This window comes from Mercenaria mercenaria, chromosome 15 (assembly GCF_021730395.1).
Source record: "Mercenaria mercenaria strain notata chromosome 15, MADL_Memer_1, whole genome shotgun sequence".
NCBI lineage: Eukaryota > Metazoa > Mollusca > Bivalvia > Venerida > Veneridae > Mercenaria > Mercenaria mercenaria.
In genome coordinates this window covers 18,188,833-18,214,688 of record NC_069375.1, presented here as the reverse complement: position 1 = coordinate 18,214,688, position 25,856 = coordinate 18,188,833, and the positions used below count along the sequence as shown (strand labels likewise).

The 25,856-nt window shown below is 35.8% G+C and overlaps 2 protein-coding genes across 2 annotated transcripts in view; both read right to left on the bottom strand.

Annotated features, from left to right (window-relative positions):
• Nucleotides 1-5,165, bottom strand: part of LOC123548916 (sushi, von Willebrand factor type A, EGF and pentraxin domain-containing protein 1-like) — a 68,222-nt gene extending 63,057 nt beyond the window's left edge. Inside the window, exons 1-3 of the mRNA XM_053524099.1 lie at nucleotides 5,141-5,165; nucleotides 4,658-4,767; nucleotides 2,697-2,835 (exon numbers count right to left, since the gene is read on the bottom strand). Of these exons, the coding sequence (XP_053380074.1) occupies nucleotides 2,697-2,835; nucleotides 4,658-4,767; nucleotides 5,141-5,165 (274 nt within the window). The remainder of the gene's footprint in view (nucleotides 1-2,696; nucleotides 2,836-4,657; nucleotides 4,768-5,140) is intronic.
• Nucleotides 5,166-5,283: 118 nt separating this feature from the next.
• LOC128548719 (uncharacterized) lies at nucleotides 5,284-14,371 on the bottom strand. Its single transcript, XM_053524098.1, has 5 exons — nucleotides 14,179-14,371; nucleotides 10,161-10,248; nucleotides 9,185-9,279; nucleotides 5,896-6,093; nucleotides 5,284-5,498 (listed from the first exon to the last, which is right to left on the bottom strand). The coding sequence occupies exons 1-5, from the start codon at nucleotides 14,267-14,269 to the stop codon at nucleotides 5,284-5,286; spliced, it is 687 nt and encodes a 228-aa protein (XP_053380073.1). The 5' UTR covers nucleotides 14,270-14,371.
• Nucleotides 14,372-25,856: the final 11,485 nt, after the last annotated feature.

Here is a 25,856-nt window from a genome sequence, read left to right as displayed (position 1 = left end):
TAGAAATAGTTTACGAGGAGATAGCGTTTCAGGACTTCTGTATCTGGCTTTGGCGAAACATCAGAATAATCTGCATATTCATGATAGATGATCACCCAAGGAACATTTCCGGGCAACTATGTCAAAATCTAGCCAACCACTTAGGGGGAGATGTTGCTTAGAGATTTTTTGTTAGCGTTACCGCTTATGTTTTGACAATTCGAAATAATTTGAACAATCTTGTTACAGGGTCACCAAAGAAATATTTGTGCAAAATTATCATTAACTCGGGCGGCAGTTTCTATACATATTGAGAAACAACCGCACCCTCTAGTAGCTATTATTTTTAAATCCGATGAATTTTAAAATCATGATAGAATGTTCACCAAGGGATAATGTGTGAAATTATGCTTAGATAAGGTCAGCAGTTTACAACAAGAAGATTATTTAAATTTCCCACTAAATACAAATTAGGGAAAGTGGAGGCCATGGGTTTTGACGAAACTACATTGTATATAATGAACAATCCAAGAAAGACATCTGATTAATTGATATAAGGAGGTGCCATTGTTTGAAGTTTTTGTTCTTAGTTCTGATGGCTATGGTTTTGACTAATCGGAATCATTTGAACAATCTTCTTACAGGGTCATCCAAGGAAAGTTTTATGTGAAATGATTTTACATTATCGGAACTGTAGTTTCATAGAAGAAGATAACTTTTAAAGATTCAACTTGATACATATTGGGAAATGTTATGAAAACAACCTAGTCGCCACAGTTTTTGGTAAATCAAAATCATATGAAATGTTTAGAGAAAGAAGGTCACCAAAGAAACATTTCTGCGAAATTGTTTTTAAATCGAAACAACCGTTTAAAAGGTGATATTATCTAAGCGTTATTCTGTTTAACTCTGATAGTCGTGTCTTTGACAAATCGCAGTAATCCAAAACTTTTGATGAATGGTTACCGTAGCAAAATTTGTGTGAACTCGTTTTGAAATCTTAAAGGGAATTTCTGACAAGAAATGTTTTAAGGTTTCACTATATACGGTCGTATAGAATAAAGTGACCCCGCCCACTGGCGGCCATGACAAATCAATGTAATTTTAACAACATTCGTTAAAGGCTACCAAATGAAATTTGTGAAATTACTTTAAAATTGAGTCAGCACTACTTGACTGAACAAATGATAAAATTTCCACTACATACACATCGGGAAAAATTGTGACAGTGCTTTTTGACAACTTTAAATTGTTTGTACACTCTTGAAAGAGGGTCATCAAAATATATGTTTGACATTTCTGCAGGTTCTGACGGGAAGAAGATACATGCAGGGAAAATCAAACATGTTTTCCCGTCCAAACCTCTCGGCAGCAATTCATTTTTGACAATTCAAAATAATTTAATAATCGTAACAGAAAGTCACCAAGGAACATTTCTATGAAACTATTTTACAATCAGACCAACGGTTTATGAGGAGATGTTTTTATATTTGACTCTACCAGCAGTTTTGTGCAACCAAGCAGACCTGTCTGGGCAGCTTAAAGGTATATTAGACCCACATTTTATACATGAACACATGAACAGTAACTACATAAAATTTATGTTAACATAAGATTAACATGTTTTTATGTATTAACAGTACTATGCAGTACACTCTGTTAACATGTAGAGCTAAATACAGTAAAAATGTGTACTGCCGCTTAAAAAATGGAAGTTTTTTTACAATGCATTGTTACTGCATAAAATTTAATTATGTATGTAGCTCTACATATACACTTGATTTGAATATTTAGAGAAGTTAAATACATTTGTTGAGGATTTTCTACATCTGAAGTAAATGTGTAAAGAAATTTAGAAAAATATGCCCATATCTTTAAGTAGAGAACTATGTAATGAACAAAGATTCAAAGTGTCATCTCATTCTATCAAATTGTTGCAGAGATGTCGTTCGAATAAAAGTGTCAACGACGGACAGACGGACGAACGAACGGACGTTCTAACGAAACGGTATTTATGTGACACCCCCATTGTTCTCTCTATTGTTCTAACAGTCACATAAAAAGAAAAAGGTCACATAAACAGAACGGAATGAATGACATCAAAGAGAAAGTACCGTTATGCAGTCACTTAACCATCATTTCGCGGGCACGGACAGGCGGGCGTACGACGGACGGGCGGGCGTACGACGGACGGTGGGTGATCAAAAGGAGAGCTAAAAAGTAAAAAGTGACAAATGTAAATACCGAAATAATTTCTAAACAGTATTTTGTCCTGATCAAATTTACGCTGTAAATGGTGCTGCCTATTGTTCAAACAACATTTCATTTGGTTGAATACATTTGATTTCTTGTCGTGTGTAAGATAAGACTTAATATAAATGTCTATTAAATAAATATAAACAAATTTTATTGCAATATCATGAACAAAATGTTTATTCTTTAATACAATGTACATAAATATATCAAATCGTATGTTTAACTTAATAATGCCCCATCGTTTTATACATTTAGACTTTAGAATTTAAGACTTTTCGATTTTGTGTATTCATTTTTGAAATCTTTTACGTCGAACGATATATCATGAGAATTAAATACTCGTTACTATACAATGAGAAGTTACAATACTACGATGTCTGCCACTTAGTAAATGTTGAGTATAAAACTTAATAATAATATCAAGAACTTTCAGTTTTAAATGAAATGAATTCGTTACTTACTTTCAACGCAAGTCGGAAATTCTTCCTTTTTATGATCAAACTGACCATGTTTACATTCCGAAATGAATTCCTCTAGGTGTGTTTCTGTTGAATTAACAAACAGCTCGTATTGTCTACTTTTGTGGCAAAAAACCTCAATCTGTAAACATTGTATTATGGAATTTGCAAATCTTTGAAACTGAAACAGATTCTATACATTCTAATTCACTTCCCAACTGATATATCCTTTCCGCGCCTGTAACGTAATAAAACGTATTAGGGTCTGATGGCCCCTACACGCTTCTGTAGAATCAACATTCATTACACGAGCCTGCAGCTCTCAAATACGGAAATCTCTAACATGCGAGGCATATACTGACACTTTTGGACAACATCAAAACTGACCATTTGGACGATTTGACGAAGTTCCAAAAATCTTCATATACCCTTGCTACGTTACGTACGCGTGTGGGATTTGTGTTTATTCAGAATTCAAATATGTGTTCGTAGATGAAAAGCTGATATGTCGTACCAAAGCCCAGGTATTTTGAAATCGTTAGAAAGTGCTAAAAATTGACTCCCCATTAGCAAAATTAAAAATAGTCCACGCGCATACATTTAGACTAGGTGAACCCTGCGCTTCGCCTCTGACTACAGATCAATGCAAATACGACTTGCGTTAAGTTTAGCCTGTTTACTTTCATTTTCTTTACCTCCGGAAAAAGCTGAACGTCGTCTGACGTCACTTTCTTGTGTTGTCAAAACATACGTATGCCTGGCGAGATTGTATAAAGATGTGCCCATAGTCATAAGGATGTATGCTTTTTCTTTAAAAAGTTAAAATATTACCATAGGACATTGATGAACCAGCTATGTGTGATGTTAAAAACAGAAGCGTGTGGCACTTTCACGATAGAGCGTTTAGACTGAACCATCAGTAAATCATCGCCCTTTGAGCAAGGGGTCAGTCTTGCAACGTACATGTAGCCGTTTTATTGTTAATAAGGGCAGGACAGAAAACAATTACAAAGATTTACCTTAAAATGTGAGACTGACTTTTAAATTAGGAGTCTGTGTCTTTTATGCGACAAGTTACCCACCTATGTCGAATGTTTGTAACTAGATATTTGAATATTCTTTTAGGCATACAGCAGTTACAGACTGAACAAGAGAAGTGACATAAAGTATTTGATCTCACATTGTAACATAAACCTATATGCTAAGGGTCTTGATGTTGTACTTGACATGTCGTCTTTAAATGGCGTTTTTTCCCACTTATGTATTCATCCATGTTTACAACAGTTATAGACCGTAAGGAAAAATAAAGTAAACTCGTTGACATATATATGTGACCTTCATCTAGGCGACAAGGTTTAGCAGACGACCTCTAGATGCGACCGTGACCTATCAGGTAGTGGTCATGGTTTTGCACAAGACAAGCTGTCTTGCTATTAATAATAGTAAAGATTTTGCCAATGTGTGTTGAATATCCACGCATAATAAAAAGCTACAGTGTGGAAAAGAATACAGCCTCAATGTTTGACCCCTTAGTGCGACCTTGACCTTTCAGCTATGGATCTCGATCATACACACAACACGTTGTCTTGTATTGGTTATTATTTGTGCCTAGTTAATTCAAACGGACAAGGCATGACAGAATTGTCAAACGGACCAGATCTTTCTTACGCTTTTGCACATATTCTTAGAGTATATCATTCATTAATGTCATACAATCATCTATTTGACCTAATTGCAATAGAAAACAACAGAATCGCGATCTTTATGTGTTGTGTTCTTCTAAATGTGTCACCAAATACCAATTAGCCAAAAACAGTGTACGTTTTTTTCAAGCGCATTGTTGCAATACGCGTATTAAAGAACCAATAGTTATTATCATTTATAGACTGATAGAATATGTTTCCGTGCTACGTACAAATATAGCTATTTATTTTAAAGTATTGCTTCCTTCTAATGTGCTTTACCTTTTGCCTTGGCTCTATATACTGATCGTCAAAGACTAATTGTGCATCACCAAGGTATACACGCTGGTAGGTGTCTTTATTACTTGGGTATCCAGAGAACAAACACCTTGCTGTAAAATTACACAAATTCGTATCTAAGGTTGAAATAAACATTTTTCTTTAGTAACCGTGTTGAATTTTATTTAATTGTAGCCAAACGAAATCCATGTTAATAAACAAATGACAGAGTGGCTGATTTTTTTGTTACACTGATTCGAAAAAAATGGTTCCTGGGTTAGTTTAAACAATGTACTTCTACGTGAAAATCTCATTTTGGATGATAGAAAAACATCCAAAATGTGAAATTTAATGAAAAGTTTCATAGTCTTAGATTTACAGACATTTCAAATTCTTACAATCTGTCAAATACCGTAGTATTTTCAGCAGTTTCAGAATACTTTTTACCATCAAACATAAAATTGCACGAAAGAACAAGCTAAAAACCTTCTACCGATTTCGGAGCATTCATCCAGAATATAGAAATAATATATGGTATCGTTTTTATCGTGCACAGTTTTACAACTGGCTAGGAAAAATTAGAATAAAACCTTTTTCATAATTGTAGTAACCAAACTTTTATTACACATCTACTTGCCTTCCTTGCATTTTGGTGCTTTAAGAATACTTCCTTTAACGCAGGTTCTTAGCAGTGGTGTAGTCATTGGTCGATCACCCCTGTAGTAGTCATACCCGTCTTTACATGAAAGTAAAACTACCGTCCGACTTGGGAACTTTGTCATGGTATTTGATCCATTCAGGTACTGAACATTTGCCATATTTTGGTCGGATGGATCACAACGTGCTGTTAGAAAAAAGAAATGAAAGAAAAAAAACGCATTTAGAGAATCTTAAATTTTTTGTTTAAATCCGCAAAAATCTATAAAAAATGGATAAAATCTACAATTATTTTCACAGTACGAAATTGATAGTGAAATTTGGACTACTATTGATATAATTTTCTAATAAAGTAAACATGAAATATAAATTTTGCAGAAATAATATAAATCTCGCTTGTGTCTGTAATACAACGTTTCTGTAATACAACGTTAACAACATTTGCATAGAGTGGCGCCGGTTTTCTTTAGGAAATAAGAAATCATAAACTGTTTTTCTCTTATCATATGCGCAGGGATGCGGTCAAATGATCTAATTTTGTTCTGTCTTCTAATGTAAATCATTCCGATATAAGGATCTACTACCTTCTTTACATTCTGGAATGTTTGGTTCAAGACTGCCGTTATTATTTTTTATGTGCACACGTTTTTTCTCCAAATATATGTCATTGTACAGCTCGTAGCCCTTGTCACAGCATACTGCATATGATTCTGAATGAAGAATTATATCACTCTTCCCTTTACATACTTTTCCGTGGTCAGGTATCTCTACCTCTGCCTTTCCTGAAAGAAATTAATTCAATGACTAGTACAAATTGATGGCCAGTATATTCGGTTATTTATTTTTTTGGGCATCATCAATAAGGGAACTTGATGGCATTGCATTTGAAATAAATCCATCTCGCGAAGTGAGTGAACTATTTAATTAAATGTTTACTCTTAAATGTCCTATGTGGTAGAAATGCCGCACATATTCATTAAAAGTTGTCTTGAATTCGTATAATGCCTTTAACAGAATGCTCAAAATGATAAAAAGATAAACGTTTCTTGCATACAAGACGGGGATTTCTGGTGATTTCACCGGTTCTGGAAAACAACACCTTACACCCCGGTTGTAAGATGACTCTCGTGCTGTAAATGACGTATAACGAATCACATAGGTACAGAAGATGTGTGTAGTAATAATAATGTTTTTCGTAAAACGGGATAAAAATTAAATACCTTGATATTTCCTCTTTATTCCTTATAACATATTTCTCGATTCAAAAAACGTTATTTTAATGAAATAACATAACGTTTAATTGCAGATGATAAAACAAAACCGGAACTCTTACGTCGTTTCCGTCTCTGTAACGTCATGACGTACTTCCTGTTTACGGACGTAAAGTTCCCGCGTTTTGTTAATACGCTACTATAAGAAAAAAAGTGTTATAAGAAAATCATTTGTTTGAATTTATTTTTTACTCTTTTTTGTTTAATATGGTATGCAAGAAAAAGATTCGGTCACTGGCTGTAGGTACAGATGGGCATATCCGGCTCTCGTTTAACTGTTTTCGCGGTTACTCGGCTGGAGGCTCGTAGCCGCCTAAACAGTTACCCTCGAGACCGAAATTCCCATCTGCAGCTACAACCAGTGAAAGAATTTTATACTCTGAAACACTAGGTCATCAGTTAAACTTTTGAGCTATCAAGTAGTCATTAAATGTAACACAAAGTACTTGAGAACAATTAAGTGGAGCTACAAACTATCAAAGGCGATGGCTATGGTTGATACTGCTATGAACTATCAAAGGAGGCGTATTAACTCTGCCATGAATTATAAAAAAAACCTGCTACGACTGACTCTGCAATGAACAAGGCAGTCTGAAAGACAGCTAAATCCCCCGCCACTGCTATGGATAGTGAAAGGGTAAAACCTTTGATTTTAGCTGTGACCTTGACCTTGAACTGACATGGCTGACTCATGAATTTTGCACAACGTCTTGATGAGGTGATCATTTGACCAAAGTTTCATGAAAATCCTTCAAGGGGTTTAGGAGATACAGAGCTGAAACCTTTGACCTTCAGTTGTGACCTTGACCTTCAGTTGACATGGCTGACTCATGAGTTCTTGATGAGGTGATCATTTGACCCAAGTTTGATGAAAATCCTTCAAGGGGTTAAGGAGATACAGAGTGGACACCAAATGGAAGGCTCAAACCTTCGACCCTTAGTTGTGACCTTGACCTTGAGCTGGCATGGTTGACTCATAATTTCTGCACATCGTTCTGATGAGGTAATCATTTGACCCAAGTTTTATAAAATTCCTTCAAGGGGTTTAGGAGATATAGAGCGGACACGAAATGGAAGGCTCAAACCTTTGACCTTCAGTTGTGACCTTGACCTTGAGCCGACATGGCTGACTTATAATAAGTTCAGCACATCACCTTGATGAGGTGATCGTTTGACCCAAGTTTGATGAAAATCCTTCAAGGGGTTTAGGAGATATAGAGCGGACACAAAATGGAAGGTTCAACCTTTGACCCTAAGTTGTGACATTGACCTTGAGCCGGCATGACTGACTCATGGGTTCTGCACATCATCTTGATGAGGTGATCATTTGACCCAAGTTTTATAAAATTCCTTCAAGGGGTTTAAGAGATATAGAGCGGACACAAAATGGAAGGCTCAAACCTTTGACCTTGAGTTGTGACATTGACCTTGAGCCGGCATGGCTGACTCATGGGTTCTGTACATCGTCTTGATGAGGTGATCATTTGACCCAAGTTTTATAAAATTCCTTCAAGGGGTTTAGGAGATATAGAGCGGACACAAAATGGCAGGCTCAAACCTTTGACCTTCAGTTGTGACCTTGACCTTGAACCGACAAGGCTGTCTCATGGGTTCTGCACATCGTCTTGATGAGGTGATCATTTGACCAAAGTTTCATGAAAATCCTTTAAGGGGTTTAGGAGATATGGACCGGACACGATTTTGTTACGGACGGACGGAAAGACGGACGGAAGGACGGACAGACGGACGGAAGGACGGACGGACGCAGACCATTCCTATAATCCCTCCGCCACGGCGGGGGATTAACTATCAAATGGGACATACTATGGCTAATTCTGTTATAAGATATCAAAGGGGGCGTGACATCACTAACTCTGCTATGAACTGTCAAAGGGAACATGCTATTGCTAACTCTGTCGTAAACTATCAACGGGGATGCGCTATGACTAACACTACTATGAGCTATCGAAGGGTTTGTGATATAACTAACGCTGCTATGAACTATCAAATGGAACATGCTATGGCTAACACTGAACTATCAAATGGAAAATGCTATGGCTAACACTGCTGTGAACTTTCAACGGGGATACGCTATGACTAAAACTACTATGAAATATCGAAGGGTATGTGAATTGACTAACTCTGCTATGACTATGAACTATCAAATGGGACATGCTATGACTAACACTGCTATGAACTATCGAAGGGTACGTGATATGACTAACTCTGTTGTGAACTATCAAAGGCAGGGAGTGCTATGACTAACTCTGCTATGAACTATCAAATGGGACGTGCTATGATTAACGCAGCTATGAGCTATCAAAGGGAACGTGCTATGACTATTTCTGCTATGAGCTATTGAAGGGTATGTGCTAAGATTAAATCTAATATGAACTATAAAAGGAACGTGCTATGACTAACTCTGCTATGAGCTATCGAAGGGTACGTGCTATGACTAAGTCTAATATGAACTATTGAAAGGAACGTGCTATGACTAAATCTGCTATGAGCTATTGAAGGGTAGGTGCTATGACTAAATCTGCTATAAACTATCATAGGGAACGATGTCTGACTCTGCTTACTAACAAAGAAATCTACTTACTTAAACATTTTGGTGGCTCTGGTTTCCATTTTCGACGTTTGGTACAGTTAGAAAAATCGATGTCACTTGGAAACAAGGAATACGCATCTTCACAGCTTGAAATAAGTTTATTGTTTGATCAATGTATGCTACACTTGAACGGGCCAAGAAAAAGTCAGCAAAATGATTCAAACTAGTGTTTATCCTGACTTTTGTTTCCTTTTACCCGTTCTTATATGAATTGTGTACATGTTTTTAGTTAGTACCAATTGGCATTTCTAAGCCATGTCTAACAAGTGTTCTGTGATGAAAAGATGAAAAATGTAGACATTTATTATTCACAGAGACTTACACAAAAGTATATTATGTTGTTCTTTTCTCTATGTAATTCAGTTCAGTATGAAAATAAAACAACAATAAAATATTTAAAAAAAGAACATGAATATTATTTAAACTGTTTATAACATTACGTTTATACTACTTGATTAAACGGCAAAATAAAGTATGTTACATTGTTTCAATGTATGCATTGTTCCAATTTGACCTGTTCTTCATGTTGCAGAGAACGTACACTCGTATAACATGTAATAGCATTCGTAAGTGTTTCTCCTTAGCTTAGATATATTGTGGACATAAACAAGTTCCTACATTTTCACACGATAAAATACAAAACAAAATGTAAATAATTTCTTTAATTTCACTAAGTTAAACTATAAAACCTTGTTACAAAATAAAGTGTCTAATATCGGTGATTGTATGTTTTAAGCCTACGCTTTTTTGTATTGTTTTATATCTATATTAATTCATAATGCAGTTTTAGAATTGCAATTGCTTTATTTCAGATATCCTCTGTGAATACATGAAAACAGTGAAATGATAATCATAAGATTAATAATTATTACAAATACAAATGTATAAAGATAAGTTTTGTGAAAAATAAGAGTCTTATAATGCTACCTAACCTTCAATCAAAACAAGTGGTAAAACTGAAACTGACCTGTAAAAGGCATTAGACCGTCCTTCAGTATCATTAATATAAGTAACCTCTCCTCCATAGAATGGAGAAATGCGTTCACATTCTCGGACTGAAAAAATAAAAGGCAATATTTACGATAGAAAAATCGAAAAGAAACGCCGGTTTATAGATATAACCAAGGTAAATAGGCGTCATCCTAGATTAGGCACAGCTGATGTATTTAAACGCCAAACCACCAATAAACGTTACAGATTAATACGCTACATGTTTTAAACTTGTATACGTTAGACATGTTAAAAATCTAAGGTAGTGGAGCCGTAATGACAATCGACAGATACCGTATTCCCCGTATGTCATTTTGGAATTCTTACGCTTTTACAGAAAGCCTAGTGTGAGCTGACCTGTAGTCCGAAGAATGCCGAGCCGACGAACGAGAATACGAAATCATACGGTACGCTTTTACAGAAAGCCAAGTGTGAGCTGACCTGTAGTCCGAAGAATGCCGAGCCGACGAACGAGAATACGTAATCATACGATACGCTTTTACAGAAAGCCAAGTGTGAGCTGACCTGTAGTCCGAAGAATGCCGAGTCGACGAACGAGTATACGAAATCATACGATACGCTTTTACAGAAAGCCAAGTGTGAGCTGAACTGTAGTCCGAAGAATGCCGAGTCGACGAACGAGAATACGTAATCATACGATACACTTTTACAGAAAGCCAAGTGTGAGCTGACCTGTAGTCCGAAGAATGCCGATTCGACGAACGAGAATACGAAATCATACGATACACTTTTACAGAAAGCCAATTGTGAGCTGACCTGTAGTCCGAAGAATGCCGAGTCGACGAACGAGAATACGTAATCATTCGATACGCTTTTACAGAAAGCCAAGTGTGAGCTGAACTGTAGTCCGAAGAATGCCGAGTCGACGAACGAGAATACGAAATCATACGATACACTTTTACAGAAAGCAAAGTGTGAGCTGACCTGTAGTCCGAAGAATGCCGAGCCGACGAACGAGAATACGATACGCTTTTACAGAAAGCCAAGTGTGAGCTGAACTGTAGTCCGAAGAATGCCGAGTCGACGAACGAGAATACGAAATCATACGATACACTTTTACAGAAAGCCAAGTTTGAGCTGACCTGTAGTCCGAAGAATGCCGAGTCGACGAACGAGAATACATAATCATACGATACGCTTTTACAGAAAGTCAAGTAACCTAGTGAGCTGACCTATAGTACGAAGAATGCCGAGTCGACGAACGAGAAACGCCATCATACGGAAACTATCGAGTGTCATTACTGGTCAACTATCTTACGCTAAAAGTGAATAAGGTTTCGACTGTGACTCAATGATACTTAGAGCACCGGTATAACTTACAGACTCCGGTATATACCGGATTCAAGCAATTTGAACTAAAAGTACTTTAAATGTATATATTTTGTAACCATGGTGATACTAACCCTAACCTTTAGTCAGTATATCACACATATTATACACTAAATGCGTGCGAACATGCAATAATTTGCGTATTTTCGCCGAGCGCTCAAATTTAGAATCACTTCCGGGCATGCGCAGAAGACCGCTCCAACTCTGCAATGAGCTACATCTTTAGGTTTCTAAACAGTGTTCTGCGGATTTATTTTCACGAATTAGTATTTTTTAATTTCAACATGGTGATCTTTCCGGGTTTTCTAAAACAAAAAAAATAATAATAATAATAATAATAATTTCGAAATCTTACTTAACCCCTACAAACTATAACTTTCCTCCTAACCTACGAGAACAAGCAGTATAGCATTAAGAGCATTATCTAATCTAAAACATGTGCAAATAGAAAATGGTCTGCTTTACGTACAGATATACAATTAACAGTATCTCTTATAACTGGTGTAAACAGTAATTCATCGACAAGAGTTTCTCAGAAATTGTATATTACAGCAAGTCAAGTGAGTTAAGTGGCTCATTTACCTCGACCTACATCTTACCAAAGCTACGGAAGGGCATTTGTGCCATGTGTATGTTATTTACTAAGTCGAAATTTCGATTAACTTGACTTAGAATTTCAGCTTTTTAACTACCACACAAGGATGTATATGTATAGGGTATAGGTCCTGGTCAAGATACAAGAGGTAGATGACCGGTCAGTGTTCGTGCTTAAACAATATCACTGTTTTGACAATGTTTACGTCTGGACGGTTTTCAACCCGGCACGAGCCCCTTTTGCAACGGAATATAGCCATACCGTGCATATACATGTAGGTATAAGATATGGCTACAACTTGAGTCCTAGATCAAGTTTCTAGGATACACTCTAAAGGTGAGGGCAGATCTCAAAAGGTGACGGGTAATGTTGAGGCAGGTCAAACGGGTCATTTTAAGTAAATGAAGATACTGTGTTCCGGTTTATCCGCTGTTCACGTCTTTACATGCTACGTACCTACAAATACCAAACATGGATGTGTAGGTAGATGCTGTGTCCATTTTAAATGTTTTATATTTCAAAGTCACAAAAATGCCTTTCAAGTTCAGAAATGCCTGGAGAGAAGCCACAGAAAACTTATTCGGTCAAATACCGCGAGTATTAGGTCAGGGTTATGCGAGGACAGGAGTGGACACGTGGAACGTCCACAAGCTACATGTTTCCTAACAGGTAATAATTTCAAAACCAAGTAGTGTTTCTAACCCGTTGTTACAGTACACGTAATGTTATGAAAGATACTAGTACAAAAAATAACTTCACAGCGTTACATTACTGAAATACTTGCAATACTACTTTAAGGATGTAGGATCATACTTTTTCAGATCAACCGCTAAGATTTTTTAATACTCTGTGAACTTGACGAACATTAGTTTGTAAGGCAATAAGAGCCTAAAATCACAGGTCGCTGTTCTTGATTTTATTTTATTGGGCATTGTTTAAGCATTTCTGAAATAAAATAAAACTGGAAAAATGGTGGCACTTTATAAAACATATAATATCCCACATAATGTTACAAAGGGATTTCAGGTCTTACAGGTCGCTATGAATACATGGTGCTCTATCAGTTTCATAATAAGCATGAATGTCACTAACAAATCCCGTACGCCCATTTTTTTTCGATAAAATAAAAAAAAAACGTATTTACATCTACAAATAAATATTCTGCTTTTACAGTTTTAAAAATAATTTGCTGTTTTCATGGCATATAATTTAAGAATGCTTCAAAATGGAAAGAAAAAAGTTGGGATCAACGTGCATCTACGAGATATATTTACAAACACATTTTTAAAAACTGGTGAATTTTGTTATTTTCAAGTATTTTTGTTTTAATTTATACTTCCTAGATAATATAATGTGCTACTGAAATTACAGACCCCTACCCCATTGTGCATCTAACATCAGATTAAGGCAAATGTCGGCAAAAAATAACGGTTAATCTTTTTTTCGCAACAAGCAGAATCAGATAGCTTTATTAGAGAAATATTAGCCATATTCTGACTATCAAGCTTTTTTTTTCGGCATAGAGTTTGTTTTTTTCAAAATGGCGAATATTCTGTAAAAAAAAACCTCTCGCACACTGAAACAATTGGTAAAACAAAAGTATAAATGAGCCGCACCATGAGAAAACCAAGAAAGTGCATTTGCGACCAGCATCCGCGCAGTCTGGTCAGGATCCATGCTGTTCGCTAACGGTTTCTCTAATTGCAATAGGCTTTGAAAGCGAACAACATGGATCCTGACCAGACTGCGCGGATGCGTAGGCTGGTCAGGATCCATGCTGGTCGCAAATGCACTATGTTGGTTTTCTCATGGTGCGGCTCAAATAACTAACAGTGAAATGAAATATGACCGCCACAATGTATACATGGCCATTTACTTTTTGTTTTTACTATATAATTATCTGCAGTACATTTGTTATGAATATAAGTGAGATCATTAATATTTATAAACGTCCATTTATTCAGTTTTGTTTTCATTTACTACATACAGTCATGCTCTGAAATGAATTTATAACAAATATAATATGAAAGGTTTGCATTAACTTGATTACCTGAACTTCCTACGGAATGTCCAAAAAGTTCACTACAGTAGCAAAAAATTAGAAAAACACACACAATTCCAGTGTATGAAAACACAGCCATCCCTCACCACTTTGAAATATTTTCCCTCCTATAACTGAAATTATATTACTTCAAGGAAAAAATGTTGAATGTTAAGTGGAAAATACAAAACCGGATATTTCTCATTAAGAACACGGATTAAGATAGCGTTATGGCAGTTTAAGGTTAACGGACACTTTCGTTCCTCTCTATCGTTTTACTTAATTAAAACACTCGAAAAGCGTCAAACTTTTTGCGTCTATAAACAGTTTCTTAAACGTCTCCAATTAAAATAATTTGCGTTGGTTATATATTACTTGTTTTACTCGTGCAATCAAAATGCATTGTATGTTAATGACATAATATCAAGTTATCAGACGCCATTTGTCTGCTTCGTAAGGCGTAAAAAAAATTGTTCGTTTCCGGTATCCCGACCTACCCTAAATTTTTGGCCGGACCCTAAATGTTTTTATGGCCTTGGAGAAAACTTTTTTCAACTTTTTGACAGGAAGTTGCAAAACTTCACTTTTTATGCTTTAAACATGCTCAGTGATGTTAGAAATCAACTTACTGATGCTTACTGATGCTCTAAAAGCATAACCCCCTTGTCTGTATTCATTTTTTGACACAAAAATAATTTCTGAAAAGTCTCCCTTAATAAAAAAAAAGGTAAAAAAAAAAGTTTTTCCGACCTACCTACCCTAATATTTTTGAGCATGTTACCGGAAACAAAGAATTTTTGTTTAGGCCTTATAAAAAATTATACTTTTAAGATTTTTTTCTAACTTCGGATAAATAACACACCCTCTATCCTACTGACACGTCAGCAGCTGATGTTATACAAACGATGTAGATGGCGCCCAAGTTATCAAAGTGGTACAAACAAAGGATTTTATTGTATATAAATACATCCTGTTTCTGTTCCTGATTTATTATTTCTTCCTAGAAAATAACAGTTCATTTTTTACTTTGAATTTGCCCGCAGCAGCGTCGGTATTGTAACGGCTGATGTGATGCTATTTCTTTAATATAAGGCTGTGACTAAATACAGAGTTGGTATTACAGACTCCTGTATATACCGTATTAACTAAATTTGAAAGAAAATATCTTAAATGTATATATTTTGTAACCATGGTGATACTAACCCTAACCTCTAGTCAGTATATTATGCATTTGATACACTAAATGCTTGCGGACATGCAAAAAAATGTGTAATTTTGCCGTGTGCTCCAATGGATAATAATTCCGCGCATGCGCAGAACGGCTGCACCAACTCTGCAATGAGAAACATTCTATAGTTTTTCGGTATATCGTGGGTATATGAAGAAACTATTTCACGATGTAGCAGGGACAGCTCTAAACCTCTTCTTACTCGCCAGTATTTTTGATTTCTGACGTCGTACCTTACTTACCAATCAATCAAGAACATCTTAGCAAACAATTAACTTATGATGGAAACATATTCAAAAAATTAGAATTCCTCCGAAAAAAACAAAAACAAAACGGCTCGGCTAGTTGAGGAAATAGAGTACAGAGAAGGCAAGTGTTTCAGACTAGATAATGTCCGGTGCTTGAAAATGTAGTCTTTGTACACGATATCTTGAAGGTACGTTTTTAGCTCATCAGATTTTTTTTTTAAATGATGAGTTATTGTCATCACTTGATCGGCGTCGGCGTTGCCTGGTTAAGTTTTATGTTTAGGTCAGCTTTTCTCCTAAACTATCAAAGCTATTGCTTTGAAACTTGGAGCACTTGTTCACCATTATAAGCTGACCCTGTACAGCAAGAAACATAACTCAATCCTGCTTTTTGCAAGATCTATGGACCCTTTTGTACTTAGAAAATATCAGATTTCTTGGTTAAGTTTTATGTTTAGGTAAACTTTTCTCCTAAACTATCAAAGCTATTGCTTTGAAACTTGCAACACTTGTTCACCATCATAAGCTGACCCTGTACATCAAGGAACATAACTCCATCCTACTTTTTGCGTGAATTATTGCCCCTTTTGGACTTAGAAAATCAGTTTTCTTGGTTGAGTAATATGTTTAAGTAAGCTTTCTCATAAACTATCAAAGCTATTGCTTTAAAACTTGCAACACTTGTTCACCATCATAAGCTGACCATGTACACAAGAAACATAACTCTGTCCTGCTTTTTTGCAAGACATATGGCCCCTTTTGGACTTAGAAAATATCATATTTATTGGTTAAGTTTTATGTTTAGGTCAGTTTTTCTCCTAAACTATTCAAGCTATTGCTTTGAAACTTGCAACAGTTGTTCACCATCATAAGCTGACTATGTACATCAAGAAACATAACTCCATCCTGCTTTTTGCAAGAATTATGGTCCTTTTTGGACTTAGAAAATCATGGGTAGGACAATTTTTCTATTATACAAAAATAAAATCAGATGAGCGTCAGCACCCGCAAGGCGGTGCTCTTGTTTGTTTTGTATCAAGCTGTATAAAGATTTTGTTTGTTTAAGAAATAATATATCTCATCCAGTGATTTGTCGTTGAATAAATCATTGCTTGGAGTTCAGATGCGAAGGAATTATATCACGAGGGCGTAGCCCGAGTGATATAATACGCATCTGAACGACAAGCAATGATTTATTCAAGAGCAAATCACTAAATGAGATAAATTATTTCGATTCTAACACGTTATAAAGGATTTTAAAGTACATCCTTAATGACATGCATTAAATATCTGCGCGTTTTCAATCGGTTTCTTTTCCAGCGCGCCGCTATGCCGCTTGACGCCATGACGTAATAATTGTGACGTCAGAGCAGTGATTTGTTGTATGATAATTCACTGCTTTCTTCCTTCTTTGTTTAATAGGAAAATGAAATGGATCGTGTTAGAATAGTTAACAATACCCCTTTACACACTAATGAGATCGGTCACAACATGAGCACAGAAATTTGCGGTAAAATTTCCTCCGCGATACCCATTTTGCAGATTACATCACTTAATCGTCTCGGTTAATACTGTCTTTTTTCTGGTGAATATCACATTATATCCACTGACTGAAGAGTCAACAAGTGAGCCGTGCCATGAGAAAACCAACATAGTGCGTTTGCGATCAGCATGGATCCAGACTAGCCTGCGCATTCGCGCAGTCTGGTCAGGATCCATGCTGTTCGCTAACAGTTTCTCTAATTGCAATAGGCTTTGTAAAGCGAACAGCATGGATCCTGACCAGACCGGGCGGATGCGTAGGCTGGTCTGGATCCAGGTCACAGGCACCTGGTTGCGCTGATGGTAGTTTTAAGTAAATGAGCAAGTATCGAACTGTTGGTGCTTTAAACCTCTGAAGCAGCGCTCTCCGAGTATAAAGATATCAACAATATGTCAAAAATTCGCTTTTTAAAGAATCTTAAAAATTTAGTCTGAGGATAGATATAAAGTGAAGGTATTGCACTCCGCCATTATCGGCAACGGAACTACGGTCGACTGGTTTTGCAAACGGTAGTAAGCCACTAATTTATCGTGGCGTTGTAACTAGAACTACCTAACATATTTCATGCGTTAATATTACATATTAACTCTGTATTACTAAAACAGATCAATGGATCAGACTGTAAAACGAACTGGAGAACATGTCGCTTTTTTCCTAAAGAGCCAGAACCATAACACAAGACACGTCGACAAAGATTGTACAAGAATTATCATTACAATTTTTCACAGAATTCATGATAGACCTCCAGAAATTTATAATTTTAACATGACATCGCCGTACGTTAGGGGGTTTCTAACTGACCAATCAGAGAGCTGCATTTTCGAGTACCTGCCAGTTTCCACTTTGGTATAACGAAGTATATTTACAATGAAAATAAAGTGACTAGAAAGAAATATCACACTATTATAGATATCAAATTAAGAATTTTCACTGCACATTCTTCAGATGATGCTACAAACAACAAAACTTTGTTTTGTTCAAACATTATATGGATTTAGTACCTTTATTTTAGTTTAAAGTTTGAGATTTTACAAAGGTGTCTACGATAAAGTCCGAGTGAAATGTAATAATCACCAAAGTGGAAATAAGTATCATTGCGCAATGTTTTGGACATGATTAAATTATGAATGGTAATAAATGATTTGGTGTATTGCTGTACAGTTATTTTTTCTTGTCTCTTGACATGGTATATTTTATACATCTGATGTTGCTGGGGGTGCCTGCAGGTATAATTTCATTAGACACCTGGGTAGAACCACCAACCTTCCATGTACCAGGATAATTCTTCAAGCGAAAGATTTCTACACCAAAGCAGGACTTATAATCCACACTGGTGAAGAACATGTAAATGTAACCCCTCAATTATGATGATAGTCTGTGTAAATTTTTACTTACCAGCACTATACAGGGTTATGAAATAACCTTTTTGACATTTCTCTGGTTTAAGACCACAAACATTGTAATAATCTATTTCATTTTCAAACTTAAAATTATCAATCCGTATTTAAACAAATCACCACTTTATCTTAGACAAAACTGACTTCAAAAACTTAAAATTCTATAGCCTTCTGAACATTGCCCCCATAATATCTGAAATCTCCATCGATAAAATGTATATTCTCAAATTGCTAGCTAACCTAAAACCAGACAAAGCTGCAGGATCAGACCATTTTTGTCCAGTTATCCTCCAGGAACTTAATGATGAAATTGTTGATGTTCTACTGGTAATCTTCCATAGTCTATCTCCTCAGGCACTGTTCCCACAAAATGAGATAAGAGTTTGCTTGCCCTCTATTCAAGAAGGGGGACCCGCATGACTTGGCAAATTATCTGTTATATCATCCACTGTGTAAAAACACTAGAACACATCCATGCCTCCGATGTCTCTGTCCACCTTTCTAAATGTAACATTCTTCATGACCTCCAACATGGCGTTTCCCAAGGAGATATTGTAAAACTCAACTAATTGAATTAATAGATGGGCTGATTAACAGCATTTCCAGTCGTAAAGAAACTGACTTAATTGTACTCGACTTCAGTAAGACTTTTGTTAAGATCATGGTGTCTGTCCACAAGTCATCAAGTGATATTATGCATTTCTACTTAATAGAAAGTCAGTTTGTAGTTTTTTAGGGCGAAATTCCAAAGAAGTACCAATGGCATCTGGGTTTCCACAATGTTCCATCCTTAGACCTCAGTATTTTCTATTTTATATTAGCGATATCCCATTTTCAATCAAGTCTCAAATCCGACACTTTGCCGACGATAATGTAGTATACATATACCTTATTATGATATCAATTCTGTGGATGGCAACAAAATTCTCTAGGAAAATTTTAAAAAGCTAGAACAATGGGAAAATGAGTGGGACATGGAGTTTAATCCTTCTAAATTAGGCACAACATGTCACAAAAATCAAAGCTGTCATCAGAACCAAATATTTACTCCATGGCTATATTGTATAGTTAATTGTCAGTGCAAAATAGTGTGACAGATGTAAAATATCATTTAAATATCTTTAAATGCTAATAAACGCTTAATTTCATAATTATAAAAGGAAACATCGCAACAACCAACGAAAACGTCAAAACATAAGCATTCAAATCCTTGTCCGTCCACAGCTAGGTTATGCATATACCATCTTGAACACAAGTAATACTATGGAATAACCTTGACCTTGTAGAATAACCTGACCACAAAGTTTCAGATGTACTGTAGGATAATCTTGACCACCCTGACCTTGAAGCTTTCAAAGTGGTTGTAGCAACCCTAAAGCATATGTACTAGACCAGAGTGCTATGGGTTTTTTATCTTTTAATGCTTGTTCTTTTTTTTTTTACCACACTTAACATGCTAACATTCCTTTAGCCTTTTCATTTTAGCTGATGTCGGACCCATCAGTCTTTTAGAACTCTTTTTTCAACTTAACTAGCAAGTCGACGTGTATCCCATGTCTCTATCAGTCAAGATATGACTTGACATTATGAGAGAGAGAGAGAGAGAGAGAGAGAGAGAGAGAGAGAGAGAGAGAGAGAGAGAGATTACTTGCCTGCAGCCACTTATGAAGTATATACCCACCTTTCATACAGAAATACATTTTCAATTTTTATAAATTAAATATCTGACATGTGCATTGTGAATAAATTCTTTTTCTATAATTTGATGTTGTGAGCTTGTTTTAGACCAATTTATATTTACATAGTTAAAAAAAGACAGCAGTCATGATCGACGCTCAAAAGCCGGAAATAATTTAGTGGTTCAAAACCTTTTCATTACTCGTCATACACCGGTCATACACTTCCGTTGCCTCGTCAGATGCATACCTTATATGTGAATAATATACAGATACCTAAAATTTTAACTTTATTTATAAAAGGGATTCGCTTACAGTAAGTAAACTTTTTGAATACAGGGAGTACTGGTGCAAGTATTAAAACCAACAAACAATAGGTACAGGCCAATATAGGAAAAATACTATCAGTGCAACCGAGTGCCTGTGATCCAGGTTGGTCGCAAACGAACTATGTTGATTTTCTCATGGCGCGGCTCAAGTATTCTATTATAATATTATCGAAATTCAGTTTTAGGTTAAATAGTAGAAACCAAAATTTGTCAGACAAATAACCATTTAATTTTTTAAAATATTCAATCAGTGTTAGGATACAGTCATCTATTTAAGTACATGAACCTTCATTTATAATTATACACGTCTCTACCTTTGATAAAGAAGCAAATCTCGTATTTTTGATGCTGTCGTCTGTTTAGATATTCATTTTGATAACACTATCAGGAAGCAATAAAACTCCCAACTTACCATGTCTGGTGAACATTAAACGCGGATGGTAAACAGGATGCGTTTAACTAATAACGCATATACTGGGAATCAAGCACCGTTATATATTTAGGAAATCCACACTGTGATATTTGAAGGTTATTCGCAGTTTTTCTACGAGTATATGATATAAGACTGTTTTCAGGTTTGTACTAACATCTCTTATCTATTGGCGAAAAGAAAAATCGATCCGAGTCCACGTTTCTCTTGAGGAGCGCCCCTTGCGGCGCATGTATTACCGGAGAGAAATCGCCGTTTTTCTGTCATAGTCCCGTTAAAATTAATGTTATAACATTTATCAGGCAAGTATAGTACAAGTCAAATGGTTTATCGCGGCCAGAAACTTGTACAAACCGGACAGAAGTTGCGAAATTGTCATTTGTGCAGGAAAGAAGCGTTTACCCTAATGTCCAGTACTGGACAGGTATAGTGACCATGCACGGACACAACCAATTTTCTCAGAGGGGGTCCGATCCCCTGCCCCCCCCCCCCCCCCAACCCTGGAAATTTTGAAATTTAGCACTTCATATTTTGCATTCTGGGACAGTTTTATGGACTAACCTGTTAAATTTGGGAAAATGATAAAATCAAGATTTCTTGAAGGTAAAATTCTTAATTTCTTTTAGATAAATAATGTGAATTATGTCGGGGTCGTATGTTGCACATAATACAGCTGCACATAATACTCGCAGAGAGGAGCGCTGCACTATAAATAGATAGATAGTATGTAGCAGCAGCCGCATATACTTTACATGCAGTCCTAATGTTGCCTTTTTCGAAAAACATTTTCTTTCCTTCTTGTCTTCTTTCCTTTTTTAAAGATTTTCCAGAGGGGGTCCGGACCCCCGGTCCCCGCCCCCCTCTGGATCCGCGCATGGTGACATATCATGCTTTCTGTTTATGCAGGTAAACTTGTGTTTGGTTAAATTTCAACAGAGCACAATTGTCTGAACAGTGTACAAACTCATTACTGTTTTTTTCAGGCAAGGGTGGAAAAAAAGTGGTAGACAATGAAAGCAGTTACATTTTTATTAAACAAAAAATAAACAATGAGACAAACATTTCCAACATCTTTGGACGGTTCAAAAATCCCATGTTAAACAAACGATAAAGCCCGAAACGCGTGAAAATGTTCCGAATGTAAATCGGGTGAAGTAAGCGCTCTATGTAGAGTTAGATTATGCGTCTAGATTGATTAAACTGGGCGAGTCTACTTACTTATTACTTGAGGATGAAAAAAAAACGTGTTTAAACAAGGGTGGCGGTTGAACTACTAAAAGTACAACAACAGTTAATTCACAACAAATCGTACGGTATGTTTTATAATCAGTAGAAGCTATTCGTATTTACGCTTATGAGACCTGTTTCACCCACAAGTAAAGAATTCACAGGTCCATCATGAAATATTTTCCCCAGCGCGAATATACTTGTCCTATTCAATATGATCGCGGCCGCGATCAATGAGAAGGGCATCCGTAGTAGGAGTGGGGAAAAAAGTGAAAGTCTTAAATGTTACAGTATTTCATCATGGAGATATAATACATGTCATCTATCACAACTCCCTGATTTCATGTACGTTTAGACGATTTAAATAAAACTGAACGGTCAAAATTCCTGATTTTCGAATGTAGTTTTCTTTGCAAATTTCTCAACAAGAGAATAAAATAAGAAGTGGAGGGGGAGGGCGGTGGGGGGGGAGGGGGGGAGTGGGCTTCATGGCAGATTTCTGGTATAACATTTTATTTGAAGTCCGCCCGCTGTACTGAGTAGGGAGGGCGAAGATCTACGAATCGGGGGGTCGTGAGTTCGATCCCCGCTGTTGAAAAAACGACGATAGAACAAAAACAAACAAAAAAGCAAACATTTTATTTGTGTTGGTTCATTATGCCATTTATAGATATATACAGGACAATCAAAATACACAAAAATGATTATTTACAGTGTGTGGTTTTTTTTCACAGTCAAAGTATAAGTTTTCTATTAATATATACCAGTGTCAGTTAAACGAAATTCGTAAAATCGCTTAAACATATAACTGTTTAATTTAGTATTCAATAACTTACAAATGGGTTTATCTCGCATAACTCGTGTAATTGCTTTAGCCGGATTCGTTGCAATAACCCTACGGAAGACAAGTAAAGTTTGTACTCCGGAAAGTTCATTGTATTGTTTCAAAATGTTTAAAAATCAATCCGCTACCGGCAAGGTTTCTAGCATGACGTTTTGGTATGATTTTTATATTTATCATTTAAGAAGAAGTTTATTAAACTTATTTTTCATTTTTGATACGCTTGATTAAAATTGTTTCATATCGTTTAGAGAAAATATAGATTATTTTTCTGTTACACTTCCAACCGGAATTAAAAGCACTTTTAAACACAAAACATGCGCATCATGATACTTGTGTAAAATGTCATTCATTAATGATGACTGGCTATGGTCATCATTACCATTTCTATCAGGATATATGTTTCTACAAAAATCAGGTTATCTGCATATCTTATTAGATTATCTTTAGGAATAGAGTGTACATCACATGTATTCATAACAATTTTGCCGTCATAATTAGCATTTATGCAACCAATACGCATCTGCTAAATTGCTTTAGCTATTATCGGTGGCTTCTGCCACCAGTGTCCAAATGTATTCTAAGTTTTAGAAATCTGCCAGTTCTTAAGACAATCCTGACAACAACACAGTAAATAGTTCCAGGCTTTCCAATCATATTCACTACGTTCAGATATGCGGTGCTACCAGGCATGCATTAAAGCCATTTTAATATAAATTCTGCAACTATAAACAACATAAACTGAACTCTACGTTTCACTCAAAACGACCAAGTGTATGAATATAAACATGCAAATTGATGGTCACATGAACAAAAGATGACCTCATGTCTCCAGAACTGGAGCGGTAATATTTAGCTTGCAGTTGTTCTTTATCACCGTATCATACCATAGTACTGCCCTAGAGATCACGTAGCAAATAACGTAGAAAAAGCTGAAACCCGAAAATCGCAAAAAAGGACAAAAATAAAAATGTTGCAGGCTTTGACTAAGCCAGTCGAAGATATGTACTACTGTTTTACAATCTTATCAATTTGTAGGTTCGTGAAAATGTTTAAGTAATGTTATAGTTTTCGTCATAAATAATCAAAAAGATACAAAACTAGCCATTAAAGATGTAAACAATTGCAGGCAGAGAAAAGCATTAAGTTTGAAACAAAAGCTGAATGTTTTGCAAACAAAAATGATCCTCGGTTTATAGTAAGAATTTCTCAGATGTCACCTTTTTCAAGTATTTTCCAAATTTATTAGCAGCAATAGCATCCACCATCAGTACTTTTAGCGCTTTGATTGAAACAGTTCTAGATCTAATTAAATGCCAGAAAACTTCACTGGACTAAATCTATGGTACATTTGCTAGCCGTTCATCTATTACTCAGTGATTTCAATAACACTTTTAGCAATGTATTCAGTCGATGAACCTATGTTTGAAACGACATTCGGTCGTCATGTACGTCACCGTTGTTTAAATGATATCAGAATCAAAATCTGAAGTATTAAAAACTTTTAGATTGAATCAAATATGTACTTTTAAATAAGCGTTAAAAGGGTATGCAATAGTTTTATCATATTAAAACATGTTCAAGCAGCTCAACATGGGACAGTATTGACAATATATTAATGTATATTAATGCTGTTGAACATCATAGAAATATTCTCCTTTTTATTTCCTAATTCGATTCTCTCAAACGGAAATAAATCATTTATCCCCTATTTAACAAATCATTTGTAGAAATAACAACAAAACACAGTGGTTAAATAGGAACAGTCTCGTATTGTGTAATATATCGAAATTTTGTATTACAACATAACAATATTTCATTACATATATATCAATAGCAGTGTCATTATATCATAAGAAAAATAATCAACTTTTTTATATAAAGTTATTCAGTCTGTGTATTAAACACTCAATGTCATTCAATCTAATCGTGAGTTAACCTTTCAATGTTCATTCCCAGTGCATTACACAAACACATTTATAACAGTAAAACTGTCGTTACTCCTAGTATATTGTCCAACATAAACGAACCATCATTTGTTTAATATAAACAATCACTTCAATCATTTTAAAGTTCAATGACTATCACTGATTATTCTAATTACTGATATCATCCATATTATTATTTCCAATAATAAACAATGTTTATTCTATTCCATTCAACAATACTACCAGTCCCCTTAAAATAACAAAAATGAGATGTTAAGACTAATATACTAGAAGATAAAAAACGAATTTCTAAAGTAGAAATGGGAGGGAGGGTAGGGTATCTCTATGTACGTAAGTAGTATAAATGTGGTGAGAGCAGTATCCACAATTTTGGAGCCGGATCCACAATTTTAGAGCCAGATCCACAAGAGCCACCCTCCACAATTGAAGTTAAAATGTAGAACGTTAGCAGACTATTATAATGGGGGACTACTACATAGGATATTTTCATACTATGAGCAATGGGTTGTTTCCCTTTGCTTATAGATATATTAACCTGGGGGGTGGAGGGTTTACTCAAGTTGAATTTCACCTTTGATGGGACTCGAACTCGGGTGATATATGAGCACTGAATGATGTCTAGAGCGGGCACAGAGTGTCTTGTAATGGGAGATTACTGCATAGAATATTTACATAAATTTATCAATGGATTGTATTCCCTTTGCTCTGGGATATTACCTCGGGCAGTACAAGCTATGGAGCCATACTTTATCTTCTGAGTATGTCCTTAAATATGACAGTGTGTGTAGTCTTACATTCATTCAATTGAAATCAGTCAGC